Consider the following 21035-nt stretch of genomic DNA (forward strand, 5'->3'; position numbering starts at 1 on the left):
CCCAGACCTCCACAGATCCCGCAAATCCCCTTGAGAATCCCTCAGACCATCCAAACACCCCCCAGACCCCATAGGTACCCTCAAAATACCCCAACCCTACCAGACACCCCTAAAATAACCCACTTGAACCCCCCCCCCCTCTCCTACAGGTACCCCCCAACCTCTGGAAAAAACCCCGGCCACCCCTCACCATGTCAGAGTCGGAGGAGAACGGAGGGGGTGAGTCAAGGGGGGTCTCGGAGAGGATGTGGGGGTCCTTGGGAAGAAATGGGGGTTCAAGGAGAGGTCCCCAATGAGATATGGGGGTCTCCGAGAGTATGGGGGGGTCCCTGGTCTATGGAATGTGGGTGTTCAGGGGTGGTCCCTGTGTGTCCAGGGGGTCCTGGTGTTGGAGGGCTTTGGGAGGGGGTCCAGAAAGGTTTGGGGGGGGTCCAGGAAGGTTTGGGGGGGTCCTTGCCGCCCCCTTGACCGTCCCCCTACCCCAGGACCCCCCAAGGGGCTGCCATCCTTCGCCGAAGCCATGGGACAGCCTTTGGGGTGGCCGGTAGGCGAAGGCAACGGGGGTCTGGCGGGCGGAGGGACCCCCCCGGGTCACCGTCACCGGCGTCCCCCCCACACCAAGCACAAGGGTCAGGGCTCCGGGGGGGTCCACCGCTCTCCCCGCGCCCTATTCTGCCTCCGCCTCAACAACCCCATCCGCCGGGCGGCCATCAGCATCGTCGAGTGGAAGTGAGGGTTTTTTTGGGGGGGGGACATGACACGACACAAGTTTTGGGGGGCCACGGGGAGACGCGGCGGTGGGGACGGGGTCGGCCATGAGACCGTGCGGATGGGGGGGCTGCAGGGATGGAAGGGGGTGTGTGTGTGCAGATTTTGGGGGGGGGGAGGAAGTTGTCCCCCACCTGCTGCCCCCCACACCTTCCTTAACCCCAGGCCCTTCGACATCCTCATCCTCGCCACCATCTTCGCCAACTGCGTGGCCCTGGGGGTCTACATCCCCTTCCCTGAGGACGACTCCAACGCCGCCAACCACAACCTGGTGAGGACCCCCAATCCGCCCCCCCAAATAAAAGGGGGCACCCCCACCTTTCATTGGGCGCAGTATCATCAACTGGTCCCAGTTAGGTGCTGGTTTAGCTCGTTAAGGGATAACGCCGCCGCTTAACGAAGGCGCTTTGAGCGCCAGAGGGAATCGGGAATGTGGGGGTCCGCCCCGGGGTTCACCCTCAGTGGGGATGGGGGGGTTGTGGGGTGACGGGGTGCCCAGACATTTTGGGGGGTTCTGTGGGGTGGCAGAGGGCTGCCCGGATGCCTGGGTCCCCCAAAGCGCGTGCCACACGTGTTCCCCTCGCACACGCGTGTGCCGGCCGTTGTCTTAAGCCGCTTACCTGGCATCGGGGTGGGCGCTAATCCCGGCTTAGCCGCCCCGGAGGCCTGGGTCCTGGGAGAAGGGGATGCTGGGAAGGGTGGGGGGTTGGGGGGTCCCAAATGCCACTGTCTCTTGTCCCCCAACAGAAAGGGACACTGGGAAGGGGGGGGGGTCCCACATGCCAATGTCTCTTGTCCCCCAGGAGAAGGGGACACTGGGAAGGGTGGTGGGACCCCGGGGTGGGTGGTGGCCCCAGGTGCCCTTGTCCCCCAGGAGACGGAGGTGCTGGGCCACCCCACCGAGGCCCTGGGTGGGGGGTTATGGGTCCCCCCCACTCTCCCCCCTTTCCGCCGCACCAGGAGCAGGTGGAGTACGTCTTCCTCATCATCTTCACGGTGGAAACCTTCCTGAAGATCATCGCCTACGGGCTGGTCCTGCACCCCAGCGCCTACATCCGCAACGGCTGGAACCTCCTCGACTTCGTCATCGTCGTCGTGGGGTGAGGAATTGTCCCCGAGGAAGGGGGATGGGAAAGGGGGGGGCTGGGGGGGGTGCAAATAGCCCCCCTCCCAACCCCAAAAAATCTCGCTCAGGCTCTTCAGCGTCATCCTGGAGCAGGCGTCCCACAAACCCGGCGAAGCTCACCACATGAGCGGGAAACCGGGGGGCTTCGACGTCAAAGCCCTGCGCGCCTTCCGCGTCCTCCGGCCCCTCCGCCTCGTCTCCGGTGTCCCCAGTGAGACCGGTTTTGGGGGGGGGGGGGGATCACCTCTGGCATGGTTTTTTTTTTGGGGGGTGGGGGGAGGGGTGTCTCCTGCCACCCCCACCACCTTCCCTGCTCTTCCCCGCAGGCCTCCACATCGTCCTCAACTCCATCATGAAGGCCATGGTGCCGCTGCTGCACATCGCCCTCCTCGTCCTCTTCGTCATCATCATCTACGCCATCATCGGCCTCGAGCTCTTCATCGGCCGCATGCACAAGACCTGCTTCTTCATCGGATCTGGTGAGGGGCTGAGGGGGCGGGGGGGCGTCACCGTGCCGTGTGCCCCCCACCCTCCAGGGACCCCCAACATTGTCTGGGACCCCCCCCCGAGGAGTCCGGTTCCCAAGTGAAAGGCACCCCCGTGCTCTGAGATCCCCCCCAGCCAGGGCCCAGGACGCCCCCCAGTGACACCCCAGCAAGGGCATTTGCCCCCCCCAAACCCTGAGACCCGCCCAAACACCCTGAGACCCTCCCTGGCACCCAGGACCGCCCCCCAGTGACACCCCAGCAAGGTCACCTGGGCCCCCCAACACCCTGAGCCCCCCCAAGGCCCCTGAGCCCCCTGTAGCATCCAGGACCCCCCAGCAACACCCCAGCAGGATACTGGGGCCCCCAACACACACCCAGAGACCCCCCAAAGCCCCTGACACCCCCCCCAGCACCCAGGACCCCCAGCGACACCTCAGCAAGGCCACTTGGGCCCCCCAACCCCCTGAGCCCCCCATGACCCCGTCCCCCCTCCAGTAATCCCAAGCCCCCTCCCTCACATGGGACCACCCTCCCCACCCCTGCACCCCAATGTTGCCCCCCACAGCCCCTTCCTACCCCCGCACCCCAATTTTACCCCCCAGCCCCACCACAGGGGAGCTCCCAGCCCTCTGCGCACCAGCATCCCTCACCACCCCCCATAACACCTCAGGGACCCCCCCCCCCAAAAACCACCATTTTGGGGGTGTTGACCCAACACCATTTTGGGGTGCTCACCCCCTCCCCAGACCTGGAGTCGGAGGACGACCCCTCCCCTTGCGCGTTTTCGGGCCACGGCCGCGCCTGCCTGCAGAACAACACCGAGTGCCGGGGCCGCTGGGAGGGACCCAACGGCGGCATCACCAACTTCGACAACTTCTTCTTCGCCATGCTCACCGTCTTCCAGTGCATCACCATGGAGGGCTGGACCGACGTTCTCTACTGGGTCAGCCCCCCCAAAATCCTCCCTCAGCCCCCCAAAATCCTTACCCACCCCCCACCCCCCCGCCACACACTCCCCCGCCCCGAGCCCACCCAAATCCTCCCCAAACCTCCCCGGGCCGCGGCGCGCCCCACCGACCGGCGCCCGAGCGTCGCTCCCGTCACCCCACGCACCGCGGAGGGGTGGATTTGGGGTCCAACCCCCCCTTACCACTGTGTCACCCCAAAACCTGCCCCCCAACCGCATCACCCCCCCCCCCTTACAGATGCAGGACGCGATGGGCCACGAGCTACCCTGGATTTACTTCGTCAGCCTCGTCATCTTCGGCTCCTTCTTCGTCCTCAACCTGGTGCTGGGGGTGCTGAGCGGGTGAGGGCATCGTTAGCGTGTCGTTAGCGTGTCGTTAGCGTGTAGGGGGGGTGTCACGCATGTGCCCCCCCCCCACAAAGGGAGTTCTCCAAGGAGCGTGAGAAGGCCAAGGCCCGCGGAGACTTCCAGAAGCTGAGGGAGAAGCAGCAGCTGGAGGAAGATCTCCGGGGCTACATGGACTGGATCACCCAGGCCGAGGACCTGGAGGGTGACGAGGACGAGGGGGAGCACGAGAAGCACCGTAAGTGGGCGTGGGGGGTCCCCCAAAATCCTCAGCACCCCAAAACCTCCGTGCCCCCCCCCCCCTTCCCCCAACCCCACAGGCCTGACCGCCGAGGACCTGATAGGGAAGCGGAAACCGCGGCTGAAGTGGCTCCGTCACGCCAGTCACTCCACCGAGACCCACGGTAACGTCCCCGCCCCGGGGTCCCCGCCATGTTGGGGATCCCCCCAATGCCGGGGGTCCCCTGCACGGTGCTGACCTTTGACCCCCACCCCAGCCAGCCTTCCCGGCAGCGAGACGACGTCGGTGAACACCGAGACGGTGGGCGAGGAGGAGACGCAGCCGACCGCCTGCGACCGCTGCCTGTGAGCGCCGAAACGGGGGGGGCCCGGGTCCCCCCCGCAACTCTGCAAGCCCCCCCTGGGACCCCCCAGTAGCCCCCGGGTCCCCCCATAGCCACCCCAAGACCTTTCTCACCCCCCCAATGGACCCCCAATACCTCCCACAGCCCCTGGGACCCCCAAGACACCAACACTGATGCTGAGACTCCCCCAGATCCCTGTGCCCCCCGGGACCCCAAAACTGACCCTGGGACCCCCCAGCTCCCCAGTCCTTCCCATAGCCCCTGGGAGCCCCCCCAGATCCCTGGGACCCCCCCCCAGGACCCCAAAACCAACCGTAAGATTCTCCCAGTTCCTCCCAGTCCCTCCCATAGCCCCTGGGACCCCTCCAGATCCCTGTGCCCCCCCGGACCCCAAAACCAACCCCCACAGCACCTCAAGGCCATCTGCCCCCCTCCCCCAGCCCCAGGGACCCTCTAAGCCCCCCAGCACCCCAACACCGACCCCAGCACCCCTATGATCCCCCAGGTACCCTAAACCCACCCCCATGGCCACAGGGACCCCCCGTCATCTTCCCCCCCCAGAATTTGGGGGTGACTCTGTGCCTTTCCCTCCTCAGGGGCAAAATTACAAAGACAAAATGCTGGTGAGTGAAGGGGAAAAAGGGGGAGCGGGGGGGTGGAAAAAGGGGGGCACACAACTGGGCCCCCCAAATTCCACCCCCAACACCTCCCACCTGACAGCGTCTCTGTAACCCCAACACCTCCCCTCTGTCCCCAAAATACCACCGCCCCGCCTGTCCCCTCCAACACCTCTCCCCCCCCGCACCCCCAAATCCACACCCACCCCCCACCCCGCGTACCCCCCTCCCTCCCCAGGCACCGCCTGCGCCGCCTGAACCGCCTGTGGCGCCGACGGTGCCGCGGGGCGGTGAAATCCGTCTCCTTCTACTGGACCGTCTTACTGTTGGTCTTCCTCAACACCCTCACCATCGCCTCCGAGCACCACGGGCAACCCCCTTGGCTCACCCAAACGCAAGGTACAACCCCGCAACACCCCTAAATTTTTATTTTTTTTGGGGGGGGGGGGTCGGTGTATATCCGCAAACACCTCCCGGACGCTTGGGTTCCCGCCGCCGCCGCAAGCCTACGCCAACAAGGCGCTGCTGTCGCTGTTCGCCGCCGAGATGGTGTTGAAGCTGTACGCCCTGGGCCCCGCCTGTTACTTCGCCAGCTTCTTCAACCGTTTCGACTGTTTCGTGGTGTGCGGCGGGGTGTTGGAAACGGCGTTGGTGGAACGAGGGGCCATGGAACCCCTGGGCATCTCCGTCCTACGCTGCGTCCGGCTCCTCCGCGTCTTTAAAGTCACCAGGTGAGGGGGACGAGGCGGGATTTGGGGACGGCGGTGACGACGCCCCGCCCCGCCCCATCGCGGTGTTGGTGGCGGGGGGCGGGGGGGATCTACTCGATGCCGGGAAGCCCTGAGGTCCTTTCCCAGTCTTCCCAGTAAGCCCAGTGTCCCGTAGGCACTGGGCGTCGCTGAGCAACCTGGTGGGCTCCTTGTTGAACTCCATGAAGTCCATCGCTTCCCTCCTGCTCCTCCTCTTCCTCTTCATCATCATCTTCGCCCTGCTGGGCATGCAGCTTTTCGGGGGACGCTTCAGCTTCGACGAGACCCAGACCAAGCGCAGCACCTTCGATACCTTCCCTCAGGCTCTGCTCACCGTCTTCCAGGTACCCCGAAACGCGGGGGGGGGACACCCCGAAACTCATAGGGGGACCCCAAAACTCGTGGGAGACCCCAGAACCCAGAGGGGGGACTCTGAAACCTGTGGGGAGACCCTAAAACCTATGGGGACACCCCAAAACCCGTGGGAGACTTCGAAACCCGTGGGGGACCCCAAAACCTATGGAGAGATCCCAAAAGCCATGGGGTAACCCAAAACCCATGGGGTAACCCAAAACTTGTGGGGGACCCCGAAACCCATGGGGGACCCCAAAACCCATGGGAGACCCCAAAACTTGTGGGGGACCCCAAAACCCATGGGGAGACTCCAAAACCCATGGGGGACCCCGAAACCCCTGGGAGACCCCAAAATCCGTGGGAGACCCCAAAATCCATAGGGGACCCCAAAATCCATGGGGGACCCCAAAACCTGTGGGGAGAGCCCAAAAGCCATGGGGTAACCCAAAACCCATGGGGTAACCCAAAACTTGTGGGGGACCCCGAAACCCGTGGGGGACCCCGAAACCCGTGGGGGACCCCAAAACTTGTGGGGGACCCCAAAATCCATGGGGGACCCCAAAATCCATGGGGGACCCCAAAACCTGTGGGGAGAGCCCAAAAAAACGTGTCCCCTGACCATCCTGTAGTCACTCCAGGGTGACGCTGGGTCCTGACGGAGGAGGACTGGGAGGTGGCAGCGTACTGGGAGTACTGGGGGGGTGTACTGGTGTGGGGGGGCCATGCTGAATTTTGGGGTGACCCTGGTGTTTGCCCCCCCGTCCCTCCCCCCGCCCCAGATCCTGACGGGGGAGGACTGGAATGCGGTGATGTACGACGGGATCATGGCCTACGGCGGCCCTGTCTTCCCCGGGATGCTCGTTTGCATCTACTTCGTCATCCTCTTCATCTGCGGGAACTGTGCGTGGGCGTACTGGGAGCACTGGGAGGGACTGGGAGCGGGGCGCAGGGGAACTGGGAGGGACTGGGAATGGAGCACGGAGTAACTGGGGAGCTGGTATGGGAGACACCGGGGTTGGGAATGAGAAGCGGAGACGGGGCGGGACTGGGAGGGGACTGGGAGCAGGAGCAAACCCAGCAAGAGGGGAACTGGGAGGATACTGGGAGGATACTGGGAGGATACTGGGAGCACTGGGTAACCCTCTCCTCCCCGCAGACATCCTCCTCAACGTCTTCTTGGCCATCGCAGTCGACAACTTGGCCGACGGCGACAACATCAACTCGGGGAGCGATAAAAAGTGAGCCCGGACGCTTGGGTCCCTTTGGGGGGGGACGGGGACGGGGACGCCTGGGTCCTCTGGCTGAGCCCCCCCCCCCTCCCCGCCCCCCAAAACCAGGGACAAGGCCGGGGAGGCGGAAGCCGGCGCGGGGAGCCAGGACGTGAGCGTGAGGGTGAGCGTGAGCGGGGTGCGTCATCGTCCCCTCGCCCCGTGTGCGCGGGCCTCGCGCGCTCAGCCCCTCCCCCCCCTCCCCTTTTCCTCCTCAGGTTGAGGGGGAGCAGCCGGAGGAGGAGGAAGAGGAGGAGGAAGAGGGGAGCGAGGAAGGTGAGCGTCACCCGCCCGGCCAGCGGGGTCCGGGGGTGGGTGGGGGAGCGGTGACGATGCCCGGACCCTGGGTCCCTTGCAGGTGACGAGGAGGCCGGGGGGGAGCGGGACAGCCTGGGGGGGCCCCGGCTGGAGTCTCTGGAGGAGCCCCCCAAAACTAAGGTGGTGCCGATCCCCGAGGGCAGCGCCTTCTTCCTGCTGGGCAGCACCAACCCGTGAGAGGGGGGACTGGGAGCACTGGGAGGAGTGGGGCTGGGGGCACTGGGAGACTGGGACTGGAAGGACTGGGAGGAGTGGGGCTGGGGGCACTGGGGGGCTGGGGGCACTGGGGGACTGGGACTGGGAGCACTGGGAGGAGTGGAGCTGGGGGCACTGGGAAGACTGGGGCTGGGGGCACTGGGGAACTGGGACTGGGAGCACTGGGACTGGGGGACTGGGAAGACTGGGACTGAGGGCAATAGGGGACTGGGAGCACTGGGAGGAGTGGAGCTGGGGGCACTGGGAGGACTGGGAGGAGTGGGGCTGGGAGCACTGGGGGACGGACTGGGAGGACTCGGGCTGGGGGCACTGGGACTGGGGACACTAAGAACACTGGGGGACTGGGGCTACAAGGGACACGGGGGGACTGGGACTGGGAACACAAACTGGGGATACTGGGAGCACTGGGACTGGAGTGCTGGGGGACTGGGAGAACTGGGACTGGGGACACGAAGAACACTGGCGAGCTGGGACTGGGGAACGGCAGACCAAGGGACATGGCGGGGTCTGGGACTGGGGACACAAACTGGGGCTACTGGGAGCACTGGGACTGGAGGACTGGGGGCACTGGGAGCACTGGGGGACTGGCTCTGGGAGCGCTGGATGGCGTATGGTGGGGACAGGGGACACTTGAGGGGAAACTGGTGGGAACTGGGACTAACTGGAGTGGGGGAACCTGCTGCAGGGGGGGACCTGAGGGAGGGCGCCCAGTAAACTGGGACGGAGGGGAGAGGGGAGCACTGGGAGTAACTGGGAGCACTGGCGCTGACGTGTGCTCGGCGCAGGCTGCGGGTGCGGTGCCACGCCCTCATCCACCACCACGTCTTCACCAACCTCATCCTCGTCTTCATCATCCTCAGCAGCGTCTCGCTGGCCGCCGAGGACCCCGTCCGCGCCCACTCGCCCCGCAACCACGTGGGATACTGGGCAAACTGGGACGAACTGGGACAGGGGTGGTGGTGGAGGGAGGGGCTAATTCACCCCTTAACCACATGGGGGACAGGATCCGCTCGCCTGGTGGGGGAGGGGGGCGCAGAAATGTGGGGTGCTGGGAACATCTAGGGGTGGGGGGCGGTTTGGGGGGCCCTGGGGGTGTTTGGGGGGCTCTGGGGGGTCGGGGGGGCTCCGGGGGGGTGTCGGGGTCACCCCATTTCCCCCCCCCAGATCCTGGGCTACTTCGACTACGCCTTCACCTCCATCTTCACCGTGGAGATCCTGCTCAAGGTACGCCGGGGGGAGGGGGGTCCCCAGAGTTTTGGGGGTCCCCAGAGGTTTTGAGGGGGCCCCCAGGGGTTTCCCCAGGGGTTTCGGGGGGTCCTCGATGTCGGGGTTCACGGCCTCCCCCAGATGACGGCCTTCGGCGCCTTCCTGCACAAAGGCTCCTTCTGCCGCAACTGGTTCAACCTCCTCGACCTGCTGGTGGTCGGCGTCTCCCTCATCTCCTTCGGCATCCAGTGAGCCGGTGGGGGGGGGAACTGGGGGGCACTGGGAGGGGCGCTGGGGGCACTGGGAGGTACTGGGAGTGGCGCTGGGGGCACCGGGAGGCACCGGGGGTGCCACTGGGGGTGCTGGGAGGAGCACTGGGGGCACTGGGAGTGCCTTTGAGGGCGCTGGGAGGCACTGGGCTCACTGCTGGGGGTACTGGGAGCACTGCTGGGGATACTGGGAGTGCCTCTGAGGGCACTGGGAGTGCTGCTGGGAGCACTGGGAGGCACTGGGCTCACTGCTGGGGATACTGGGAACACTGCTGGGGATACTGGGAGTGCCTCTGAGGGCACTGGGAGTGCTGCTGGGAGCACTGGGAGGCACTGGGCTCACTGCTGGGGGTACTGGGAGCACTGCTGGGGATACTGGGAGTGCCTCTGAGGGCACTGGGAGTGCTGCTGGGAGCACTGGGAGGCACTGGGCTCACTGCTGGGGATACTGGGAACACTGCTGGGGATACTGGGAGTGCCTCTGAGGGCACTGGGAGTGCTGCTGGGAGCACTGGGAGGCACTGGGATCACTGCTGGTGGCACTGGGAGCATTGCTGAGGGCACTGGGAGTGCTGCTGGGGGCACTGGGCGTGTCACTGGGATCACTGCTGGGGGCACTGGGTGTGTCACTGGGGGCACTGGGAGGCACTGGGATCACTGCCAGCAGCACTGGGAGCATTGCTGGGGGCACTGGGAGTGCCTTTGAGGGCACTGGGAGCGCTGCCGGCGGCACTGGGAGCGCCGCTGGGGGCACTGGGAGCGCCACTGGGGGCACTGGGAGTGCCTTTGAGGGCACTGGGAGGCACTGGGATCACTGCTGGGAGTACTGGGAGGCACTAGTGTCACCAGTGGGGACACTGGGAGTGCTGCTGGAGGCACTGGGAGGCACTGGGAGCAGTGCTGGGGACATTGGAAAGCACTGGGAGCGCTGCTGGGTGCAGTGGGGGCACTGGGAGTATCACTGGGGCTACTGGGAGGCACTGGGAGTGCCACTGGGGGCAGTGGGAGCACCGCTGGGGGAGGCACTGGGAGGCACTGGGCATGTCACTGGGGGCACTGGGAGCACTGGTGTCCCCTGGTGCCTGCGGCAGCTCCAGCGCCATCTCGGTGGTGAAGATCCTGCGGGTCCTGCGCGTCCTGCGGCCCCTGCGAGCCATCAACCGCGCCAAGGGCCTCAAGGTGCGGCACTGGGAGCACTGGGAGGTACTGGGAGGGGCAGGGAGCACCCAGCAGCGCCCATGGCGTGCTGCAGGCTGCACTGGTGGGACTGGGAGCACTGGGGGGCACTGGGAGGGGCAGGGGGCACTCAGCAGCCCCTGTGGTGTGCTGCAGGCTGGCCACCGGCTGTACTGGTGGGACTGGGAGCACTGGGACCGCCAGCATGTGGTGTGGGGTGTTACTGGTGTCACCGGGGTGATGAGACTGGGAGCACGGGTGTGCTGCTGGTGGCACAGGTGACATTGGTGGCACGGGTGTCCCTGTTGTCCCTCTGTCTTGGTGTCCCAATGTCCCTTTGTCCCTCTGTCTCGGTGTCCTGATGTCCGGGTGTTGCTGAAGTCCTGGTGTCCCCTTGTCCCTGTGACCCGGTGTCCTGACATCTGGGTGTCCCCAGCACGTGGCGTCTCCAGTGTCCCCGTGTCCCGATGTCCCTGACGTCCGGGTGTCCCTGTCGTCCTGGTGACACGGGTGTCCCCAGCACATGGTGTCCTCGGCGTCCCTGTTGTCCCAGTGTCTCGGTGTCCCCGTGTCCCTGAAACGAGGGTGTCCTGGTGTCCCCAGCACACGGCGTTCCCGATGTCCCTGCCGTCCGGGTGTCCTGATGTCCGCCTGTCCCTCTCTCCCCAGCACGTGGTGCAGTGCGTCTTCGTGGCCATCCGCACCATCGGCAACATCATGATCGTCACCACGCTGCTGCAGTTCATGTTCGCCTGCATCGGGGTGCAGCTCTTCAAGGTGGGGGGGCCCCTGCACCCCCGGGGGTCCCCCGGAACCACCCCCCCCGGGGCGGGGGGGTCCCCAACCCCCCGCGGGGTCCCCCTGACCCCCCCGTTTCCCCAGGGCAAGTTCTACAGCTGCACCGACGAGGCCAAGCACACGCCGGGAGAGTGCAAGTGGGTGTCCCACCCCCCGCCGCTCCCCGAGAGGGCGCGAGTGTGGGCTGAGTGTGAGTGTGAGTGAGGGCAGGTGGGGGTGAGAGTGTGAAGTGAGTGTGGGTTGTAGGTACAGTGTGAGTGCAGGCTGAGTGTGTGCGTTGAGGGAGGGTAGGCTGGGTGTGAGTGTGGGTGTAGAGTGTGAGTATAGGCTGGGTGTGGGTGTAGAGTGTGAGTGTAGGCTGAGTCTGAGTGTAGGCTGAGTGTGGGTGTAGAGTGTGAGTGTAGGCTGAGTGTGCATGTGGGTGTAGAGTGTGGGTGTAGGCAGAGTGTGGGTGTAGAGTGTGGGTGTAGGCTGAGCATGAGTGTAGGCTGAGTGTGGGTGTAGCTTGAGCATAGTCTGAGTGTGGGTGTAGCTTGCATGTGAGTGTAGGCTGAGTATGGGTGTAGCTTGAGTGTGAGCAGGTTGTAGGTACAGTGTGAGTGCAGGCTGTGTGTGCATTGAGTGAGGGCAGGCTGAGTGTGGGTGTGAGTGTAGAGTGAGTCTGAGTGTAGGCTGTGAGGCTGAGTGTGGGCTGAATATGAGTGTAGCTTGAGTGCAGGCTGAGTGTGGGTGTAGATTGCATGTGCGTGTAGGCTGAGTATGAGTGTAGCTTGAATGTGAGTATAGGCTGAGTGTGAGTGTGGGTGTAGAGTGAGTGTAGATTGAATGTGAGTAGAGTGAGTGAGTGAGTGAGGGCAGGTTGGGCTGAGTGTAAAGTGTAGGTTGTAGGTACAGTGTGAGTGCGGGCTGAGTGTGCACTGAGTGAGGGTCGGCTGAGTGTAGGATGAATGTGAGTGTGTGCTTGAGTGAGTGCGTAGCTTGAGTGTGAGTGTAGGCATGACTGTAGGCTGAGTGTGAGTGTAGACATGAGTATAGGCTGAGTAGCGTGAGTGAGTGTAGGGTGAGTGTGAGTGTAGGGTGAGAGCAACTGTAGTGAGTGTGAGTGTACATTGAGTGTGAGTGTAGGATTAGTGTGGATTGAGTGTGAGTGTGGCTTGAGTATGCTGTGAGTGTAGGTGGAGTGTGAGTGTGAACTGAACATAAGTGTGGAGGTTGTGAGCATGAATTGAGTGTGAGTGTAGGCTGAGTGTGCGTGTGGGCTGTGACAAGACTGAGTGTGAGTCTAGAGGCTGTGAGTGTAGATTGAGTGTAGGCTGAGTGGAAGAGTAGATTGAGTGTAGGCTGTGAGTGAAGGCTGGGCATTGACTGGATTGACTGAGATTGTAGGCTGAGTGAGTGTAGTGAGTATGAGTGTAGGCTGAGGGTGAGTGTAGCTTGAGCGTGAGTGTAGCTTAAATGTGTGAGTGTAGGCTGAGAGTGTAGCTTATATGCAAGTGTGAGTGTCGGCTGACCGTGAGTGTAGACTGTGAGTGTAGATGGAGTGTGAGTGTAGATGAGTGTAGGCTAAGTGTGAGTGTGGACATGAAGTGTAGGCTGTGTGAGTGTAGGTTGAGTGTGAGTATTGATGGGATGTCAGTGTAGATGTAACTTGAGTGTGAGCGTAGGCTGAGTATGAGTAGCTTGAGTGTGAATGTAGATGTTAGTTTAGGCTGAGTGTGAGTGTGGGCTGAGTGTGAGTGTAGATGTGAGGGTAGCTTGAGTGTGTAGGCTGAGTGAACATAGCTTGAGTGTAGTCTGAGTGTGGGTGTAGATGTTAGGTTAGGCTGAGTGTGAGTGTAGGCTGTGTGAATGTAGACATGAGTGTAGGGTGAGGCTGAGTGTGAGTGTAGGCTGAGTGAGAGTGTAGCTTGAGTGTGAATGTGAGTGTAGCTTGAGTGTGAGTGTAGATGTGTGGGCTGAGTGAGAGTGTAGCTTGGGTGTGAGTGTAGCCTGAGTGTGAGTGTAGATGCGAGTGTAGGGTGAGGATGAGTAGGTTGAGCGTGAGGGTGAGTTTAGGCTGAATGTGAGTGTAGCTTGAGTGTGAGCATAGGCTGAGTCTGAGTGGGAGCGCGAGTGTAGATTGAGAGTACAGATGTGAGCGTAGCTTGAGTGTGAGTAGACATGAGTGTGGGCTGAGTGTGAGTGTGGGCTGAGTGTGAGTGTAGCTTGAGTGTGAGTGTAGCTTGGAGTGTGAGTGTAGGCCGAGTGTGTGTAGCCCGAGTAGATTGTGAGCGCAGAGTGAGTGAGTTTAGGTTCCGTCTGTGGCGCGCGAGCTGAGTGCGAGCGCGTGCTGCGAGTGTACGCTGGGCGTGAGCGTGGGCTGTCCCCGTGTCCCCGTCCCCACGTCCCGGCAGCGTCCCCGTGCCTCCCCAGGTGTCCGTGTCCCCGCAGTGCCCCCCCCCCCCCCCCCAGCCTCGGCGTGGCCGTGTCCCCGCGGTGTCCCCTGCCCAGCTGACGGCCGCGGGCAGGGGCTCATTCGTGGTGCCGGGGCGGCATCGCCCCCTCGGCGCGGGTGTCCCCGGCGTCCCTTACCCGCTGCCCCCTCCCCGCCCCGCGCAGGGGCACCTTCCTGGTGTACAAGGACGGGGACGTCGCCCACCCCTCGGTGCGGGAGCGCCTGTGGCACAACAGCGACTTCAACTTCGACAACGTGCTGGCGGGGATGATGGCGCTCTTCACCGTCTCCACCTTTGAGGGCTGGCCCGCGTGAGTCACCCGCGGGGGGACAATGACACCCCGACCCCCCGCGCTGGGGGGTACCTCACCCCCCCACACACATCGTCCCCTCCCCAGGCTGCTGTACAAGGCCATCGACGCCAACGCCGAGGACCAGGGTCCCATCTACAACTACCGGGTGGAGATCTCCATCTTCTTCATCGTCTACATCATCGTCATCGCCTTCTTCATGATGAACATCTTCGTCGGCTTCGTCATCATCACCTTCCGGGCGCAGGGGGAGAGCGAGTACCGCAACTGCGAGCTGGACAAGAACCAGGTGCCGGGCGATGCCGCCGTGTCCCCCCGTCACCCCCCCTGCTCCCCGTACGCGGTGGTGGCCCCCGTAGCAGCCGGCCGTCTCGTGTCCCCCCCACCCCGCAGCGGCAGTGCGTGGAGTACGCCCTGAAGGCGCAGCCGCTGCGGCGCTACATCCCCAAGAACCGCAGCCAGTACCGCGTCTGGGCCATGGTCAACTCCACCGCCTTCGAGTACATCATGTTCGTCCTCATCCTCCTCAACACCATCGCCCTGGCCGTCCAGGTGGGGCGGGGGGGGGGAGGATTTGGGGACACACTTGTGGACCCTGAGGGGCCTTGGGGGGGGCAGCTGAGGACCCCCCCTTCTCCCCCTCCTAAAGCACTACGAGCAGTCCAAGCCCTTCAACTACGTGATGGACCTGCTCAATATGGTGTTCACGGGGCTCTTCACCGTCGAGATGGTGCTCAAGATCATCGCCTTCAAACCCCGGGTAGGCTCGCACGAGGAGTGGGGGGGGTGTCGCACGAGGAGTGGGGGGGTGTCGCACGAGGAGAGGGGACCCTCACTGCCCGCCCCGTACGCAGCACTACTTCTGCGACGCCTGGAATACCTTTGACGCCCTCATCGTGGTGGGCAGCGTGGTGGACATTGCCGTCACCGAGGTCAACGTGAGTCAACCCCTCCCCTTTTATCCTGAGGGGGGTCCCGGATGCCTGGGGTCCTCGCCCCTGCTGTGTCCGTGGTCCTTGCGTCCATCTATCTGTCTCCATCCATCTCCATCTGCGGGTCCTCGCGTCCACCTGTCTGTCTCCGCCCGTCTCCATCTGTGGGTCCTCGCGTCCATCTGTCTGTCTCCATCTCCATCTGCGGGTCCTCGCGTCCATCTGTCTGTCTCCATCCATCTCCATCTGTGGGTCCTCACGTCCATCTGTCTGTCTCCATCCATCTCCATCTGCGGGTCCTTGCGTCCACCTGTCTGTCTCCGCCCGTCTCCATCTGCGGGTCCTCGTGTCCGTCTGTCTCCATCCATCTCCATCTGCGGGTCCTCGTGTCCATCTGTCTGTCTCCATCCATCTCCATCTGCGGGTCCTCGCATCCACCTGTCTGTCTCCGCCCGTCTCCATCTGTGGGTCCTCGTGTCCATCTGTCTGTCTTGATCTCCATCTGCGGGTCCTCGCGTCCATCTGTCTGTCTCCATCTCCATCTGTGGGTCCTCGTGTCCATCTGTCTGTCTCCATCCATCTCCATCTGCGGGTCCTCGCGTCCACCTGTCTGTCTCCGCCCGTCTCCATCTGCGGGTCCTCGCGTCCACCTGTCTGTCTCCGCCCGTCTCCATCTGCGGGTCCTCGCGTCCATCTGTCTGTCTCCATCTCCATCTGTGGTTCCTCGCGCCTGCGTGCGACAGAACGGGGGTCACGTTGGTGAGGTACGGGGGTGTCCTCTGGGGTTTGGGGGGGTGTGGGGGTGTGCAGGAGTTTTGGGGTCCCCCTCACCACCCCGCCATGCAGAGCTCGGAGGACAGCTCCCGCATCTCCATCACTTTCTTCCGGCTCTTCCGGGTGATGCGGCTGGTGAAGCTGCTGTCCAAGGGCGAGGGCATCCGCACCCTGCTCTGGACCTTCGTCAAGTCCTTCCAGGTGGGACAGCGTGGGGGGGACACCGGGTGGGGGGACACCGGGAGGGGACACCCCCCCCTCACCCCCCCCCCGCTCCACCCCCCCACAGGCCCTGCCCTACGTCGCCCTCCTCATCGCCATGATCTTCTTCATCTACGCCGTCATCGGCATGCAGGTGAGGGGCCTCGTGTGAGAGCCACGTGTGTCCCCCCGCCCCGTGCGAGGGGCGTGTGGGGGGGGGTCCCGCCACCGCCCCCTGTCCCCTGTGTCCCCCCCACCCCAGACCTTCGGGAAGGTGGCGCTGCAGGACGGGACCCAGATCAACCGCAACAACAACTTCCAGACCTTCCCCCAGGCCGTGCTGCTGCTCTTCAGGTGGGGTCGGGGGGGGGCCCTATGGAGGCCCTATGGGATCTGGGGGGGTCTTTATTGGGTGCCTGTGGAGCTCCTACAGCACCCCCTTGGGGGCTGTGGGTCGCTACACGGTTCCTATAGAATCCCTATAGGGTCCCTGCAGGGACCCCATGTGGTCTGTGGCCTCCCCACAGAGTCCCTATGGCATCCATGGCTCCCCGTGGGGCTCCTATAGGGCTCTCCTGAGGTCTGCAAGTCCCTGCAGGGTTGCTCCATAGGTACCGCATCTATAGGGAAGGCCTGGCAGGAGATGACACCAGGAGTTCAGTGGGGGGGGGGGGGGGGGGGGGTGGTCCTGCAGGGGCCCTATAGGGTCCGGAGAGGCCCTATAGGGTCACGCTGGGTGTGTGGGGTGCAGGTGCGCCACGGGGGAGGCCTGGCAGGAGATCATGCTGGCCAGCCTGCCGGGCAAGCGCTGCGACCCCGAGTCGGACGCAGGGCCGGGCGAGGAGTTCACCTGCGGCAGCAACTTCGCCATCGTCTACTTCATCAGCTTCTTCATGCTCTGCGCTTTCCTGGTGAGCCCCACAGCGCCGCTGCCCCACGGCGCCGCTGCCCCACGGCCCCACACGCCACCTCCCTGCTGGGCCCCCGAAACACCGCTCGGCCCCTAGCAACAGCCCTGCCCCATAGTAAGAGCCCCCCGCACCACAGCAGCAGCCCTGCCCTACAGCAACAGCCCCTGCCCCACAGCAGCAGCCCCTGCCCCACAGCAAGACCCCCTAGGGGGGCTCCTGACTCCCCCCGCAACGGCGCACCCCCCTGCCCCAGATCATCAACCTCTTTGTGGCGGTGATCATGGACAACTTCGACTACCTGACGCGCGACTGGTCCATCCTGGGCCCCCACCACCTGGATGAGTTCAAGCGCGTCTGGTCCGAGTACGACCCCGCCGCCAGGTCTGTCACCGTCACCCCCCCATCCCCCCAGCCGGGGGGGACCCAGGAGTCCGGGTTTCTCCCCCCACCCCTGTGACACCCACACCCCGCAGGGGCCGCATCAAGCACCTGGACGTGGTGACGCTGCTGCGGCGGATCCAGCCCCCCCTGGGCTTCGGGAAGCTCTGCCCCCACCGAGTCGCCTGCAAGGTCAGCCGGGGTCCCCGAAAGGGGGTTTTGGGGGTGCCCGGATGCCTGGGTTCACACACAGCCCCCCCCCCCAACAACAACCCCCCTCCTCCAGCGCCTGGTGGCCATGAACATGCCCCTCAACTCGGATGGGACCGTGACCTTCAACGCCACCCTCTTCGCCCTGGTCCGCACCTCCCTCAAGATCAAGACTGAAGGTTGGGAACTGGGCAGGGGACACTGGGTCCCCCCCGTGGGACAACGGGGTGTGACAGGGTGGGGGTACCCCCGATTCCCTGCTCTCTGCGTGTGTGTCCCTGTCAGGGAACCTGGACGTGGCCAACAAAGAGCTGCGGGCTGTGGTCAAGAAGATCTGGAAGAGGACGAAGCCAAAGCTGCTGGACGAGGTCATCCCCCCGCCCGAGGGTGAGCGAGCGTGTCCCGTCCGTTCCCCCCAGACTCCTTGGGGGGGGGGGGTGTGTCACCCCTCGGGGACCCCGGCACCCCTGACCCTGCCATCCCCTCCCGCAGAGGAGGAGGTCACCGTGGGCAAGTTCTACGCCACCTTCCTGATCCAGGACTATTTCCGCAAGTTCCGACGGCGGAAGGAGCGGGGAATGCTGGGCCCCAACACCGGCCCCAGCAACGAGTGTGCGCTCCAGGTGGGCGGGCGGAGGGGGTGTGCATGAGGCTGTGGGGAGGGGTGGGGGTCGCCGCGGTGACCCCCCTCCCCTCACACCCACACCCACGCTCCCCAGGCCGGGCTGCAGACGCTGCAGGCGCTGGGCCCCGAGATGCGGCGGGCGCTGAGCTGCGACCTGGAGGGGGACGAGGGTCCCGCCGCCACGCAGGAGGAGCAGCTGAGCTACGCTGTGAGCAAGCCCCGCCCCTCGCCTCCAGGCCACGCCTACCGAGCACACCCCTGTCTCAAAGGCCACGCCCGCCAACAAGCCCCGCCTCCTCTGCCCGCAGGCCCCCGAGACCCTCTACGGCTCCGCCCCCAGCCCCCCCCTCCTGGGGGAGCCCCCCCCGGCCACCAGCCCCCTGCCCGCCGAGGGGGAGGACCCCGCGCCCCTTCCCCACATCGCCCCACATCGCCTCGGCAGCAGGTACAGCGGGGGGGGCACCCAGACACTGGGGGTCCCCACGGGGAAGGGGGGTGTGTGGGGTGGATGGGGGGGGGCAACAGGGGTCCCCACGGCGCTGTGTGCAGGCGGCGCTCGGAGGGGGGCGGGCAGGAAGAGCCAGCCCCCCCCGAGGACGGGGAGGAGGCGGGGGACGGCAGCCACGAAGAGGACGTGGAGGGCTCAGCCCCCCGCCACCGCTGGGGCGGGGACAGGTACCGTGACACCCGTGTCCCCCGTAACACCTGGGGGAACACCCCCTCCCCCCGTGGTGGGTGTCCCATCGGCCCCTAACGCCTTCTGTCCCCCTCCCCAGGCCGCCGGGCACCGTGCCCGCCCCCAGCCCCCGCTGGGCGGGAGAGGGCCCGCGGGGGGTCGCTGCCGCTGCCCCCGGCACTTCGCCCTCCACAACGGGACCCTCGAAGGGCAGCAGCTCAAGCGGCGCCGGCTCCTGCCCCCCACCCCCGCAGGTAGGGGCGGGGCTTAGAGGGAGGGGCGGGGTCTCCCGCAAGACGCCCCGCCCCCCCGTGACCGCGCCCCCCGCCCCGTTCCACAGGTCGCAAGCCCTCCTTCACCATCCAGTGCCTGCGGCGCCAGGGCAGCTGCGAGGACGAGCCCATCCCGGGCACCTACAACCCCTCGGGCCCCCCCGGCCCCGCACGGCCCCAGGTACCACCACGCGTGACACAGGGCGGCACACACCAGCTACCACCACGCGTGACGCACCACTCCCCGCGCCTGGTATCCTCCTCCTCCTCCTCTCCCCACAGGGCTATGGCAGCTCCGAGACGTGGCGCCTGGGGGGCTCCTCGCACGCCTGGGCCACGGCCCCCACCCGCGGCCACGTCCTCTACGCCCCCCTCATCCTGGTGGAGGGGGGGCCGCCGCCGGGAGGAGGAGGAGGAGGTGGCGGGAGCCTCCCCCCGCTCTCACGCTGGTTCGTGGGGGACCGCGGGCCCCCCGGCCCCCTCCGCCTGCGGCCCTGCGGCCCGCGGGACACGGTGGCCCGCGGCTCCGCCGACAGCCTCGTGGAAGCCGTGAGTCCACGGGGCGGGGGACGGGACACACACAGCGGGTGGGGCTCCCCCCCCGCCTCCAGCCGCCGAGCCGGTGCCAGCTCCTTCCCCCACCCCATCCCCGCAGGTGCTCATCTCGGAGGGGCTGGGGCTGTTCGCCCGGGATCCCAAATTCGTGGCCGTGGCCAAACGGGAGATCGCCGACGCCTGCGACATGACGATGGACGAGATGGAAAGCGCCGCTACCGACCTCCTCACCCGCCGCCGGCCCGCTCCCCCCGCCGCAGCCGCCGCCGTCTACAGCGACGAGGAACCGCTGCGGCCGCCGGCCGAGGAGGAGCTGGCCGACGAGATGGCCTGTGTGGGCGGGCTCTAGGAGCCAGGCCCCGCCCCGCAAGAGCCCCGGTGCCGGAGGGCGGCGCTTCCGCGCGTCACCGGGGGCGGGGCGGGATTACCTCAGGAAAGGGGCTACCGCAACCAGAGGAGGGCTTGCCCTCGAAAACGGGGGGGGTCCTCAGAAATAAAAGAGGGGTTTACCTTAAAAAAAAAAAAAAAGTTTTACCTCAAAAAAAAAAACGTTTTACCTCAAAAAAAAAAAACATTTTACCTCAAAAAAAAAAAAAACGTTTTACCTCAAAAAAAAAAGTTTTACCTCAAAAAAAAGAAGAGGGTTTTCCCTCAAAGAAAAAAAGGGTTTTACCTGAAAAAAAGATAGGGCTTTACCTCAAAATAGGGAAGGTTTTATCTTAAAAAAAAAAGGGGGTTTACCTCAAAAAAGGGAGGTTTTTCCCTCAAAAGGGAAGGTTTTCCCTCAAAAAAGAGGGTTTTACATAAAAAAAAAGGAGGCATTTTACATAAAAAAAAGGAGGCGTTTTACATAAAAAAAAAGGAGGCGTTTTACCTCAAAAAAAGGAGGCGTTTTACCTCAAAAAAAGGAGGCGTTTTACCTCAAAAAAAGGGAGGTTCTTCCCTCAAAAAAAGGGAGGTTTTTCTCTCAGAAAAAGGGAAGGTTTTCCCTCAAAAAAAGGAGGGGTTTTCCCTCACAAGGAAAAAAAGTTTTATCTCAAAAAAAGGAGGGGTTTTACCTCAAGAAAAGTTTTACCTCAGGAAAAGGAATATTTACCTGGGGGTGGGGTGTCCTCTAAAAAGGAGTGTTTTTTCTCTAAAAAGGAGGGGTTTTCCTGAAAAAAAAAGGGATATTTTCCTCACGGAGTGGGATTTTACATCAGGAAAAAGGATTTTTTTTACCTCGGAAAAGGTAAATTTCACATTACAGAGGAGGGGTTTACCATAGGAAAGAGGATTTTTTATCTCATGGAGGGGGATTTTACCTCAGAAAAGGTAAATTTTACCTCACAGACGAGGGTTTTACCTCAAGACAGACAGTTTTACCTCAAAAAGAAAAAAAAAAAGGAATATTTACCTCGGGGAGGGGGATTTTACCTCACAGAGTAGTTCTACCTCAGGAAAGGGAGCTTTTACCTCAGGAAAGGTAAATTTTACTTCACAGAGGAGGGTTTTACCTCAGGAAAGG

General features: G+C 64.0%; 1 protein-coding gene and 1 long non-coding RNA gene across 2 annotated transcripts; one reads left to right on the forward strand and one right to left on the reverse strand.

Annotated features, from left to right (window-relative positions):
- The first annotated feature begins 173 nt into the window (after positions 1 to 173).
- Positions 174 to 20010, forward strand: CACNA1F (calcium voltage-gated channel subunit alpha1 F). The gene is given in 49 exon segments (XM_072849035.1): positions 174 to 219; positions 486 to 729; positions 934 to 1039; positions 1729 to 1868; positions 1963 to 2105; positions 2221 to 2373; positions 3129 to 3325; positions 3588 to 3691; positions 3772 to 3932; positions 4015 to 4098; positions 4192 to 4279; positions 4875 to 4901; positions 5134 to 5294; positions 5401 to 5626; positions 5781 to 5988; positions 6778 to 6898; positions 7155 to 7236; positions 7336 to 7390; positions 7485 to 7542; positions 7625 to 7757; positions 8586 to 8715; positions 8965 to 9024; positions 9148 to 9254; positions 10367 to 10454; positions 11121 to 11228; positions 11334 to 11386; positions 13848 to 13994; positions 14082 to 14283; positions 14388 to 14546; positions 14644 to 14828; positions 14830 to 14932; positions 15773 to 15901; positions 15990 to 16055; positions 16164 to 16255; positions 16653 to 16812; positions 17066 to 17193; positions 17286 to 17382; positions 17477 to 17579; positions 17686 to 17787; positions 17893 to 18023; positions 18120 to 18233; positions 18334 to 18470; positions 18575 to 18700; positions 18802 to 18843; positions 18845 to 18874; positions 18876 to 18955; positions 19042 to 19154; positions 19256 to 19522; positions 19629 to 20010. Coding segments are annotated over 49 exon segments (6027 nt in total). The 5' UTR covers positions 174 to 191; the 3' UTR covers positions 19878 to 20010.
- On the reverse strand, positions 14129 to 19843 carry LOC140645565 (uncharacterized). Its single transcript, XR_012040024.1, has 3 exons — positions 19752 to 19843; positions 14875 to 15656; positions 14129 to 14268 (listed from the first exon to the last, which is right to left on the reverse strand). It is a non-coding gene; the product is annotated as an uncharacterized lncRNA (long non-coding RNA).
- Positions 20011 to 21035: the final 1025 nt, after the last annotated feature.

Source organism: Ciconia boyciana, chromosome 34 (assembly GCF_034638445.1).
Source record: "Ciconia boyciana chromosome 34, ASM3463844v1, whole genome shotgun sequence".
NCBI lineage: Eukaryota > Metazoa > Chordata > Aves > Ciconiiformes > Ciconiidae > Ciconia > Ciconia boyciana.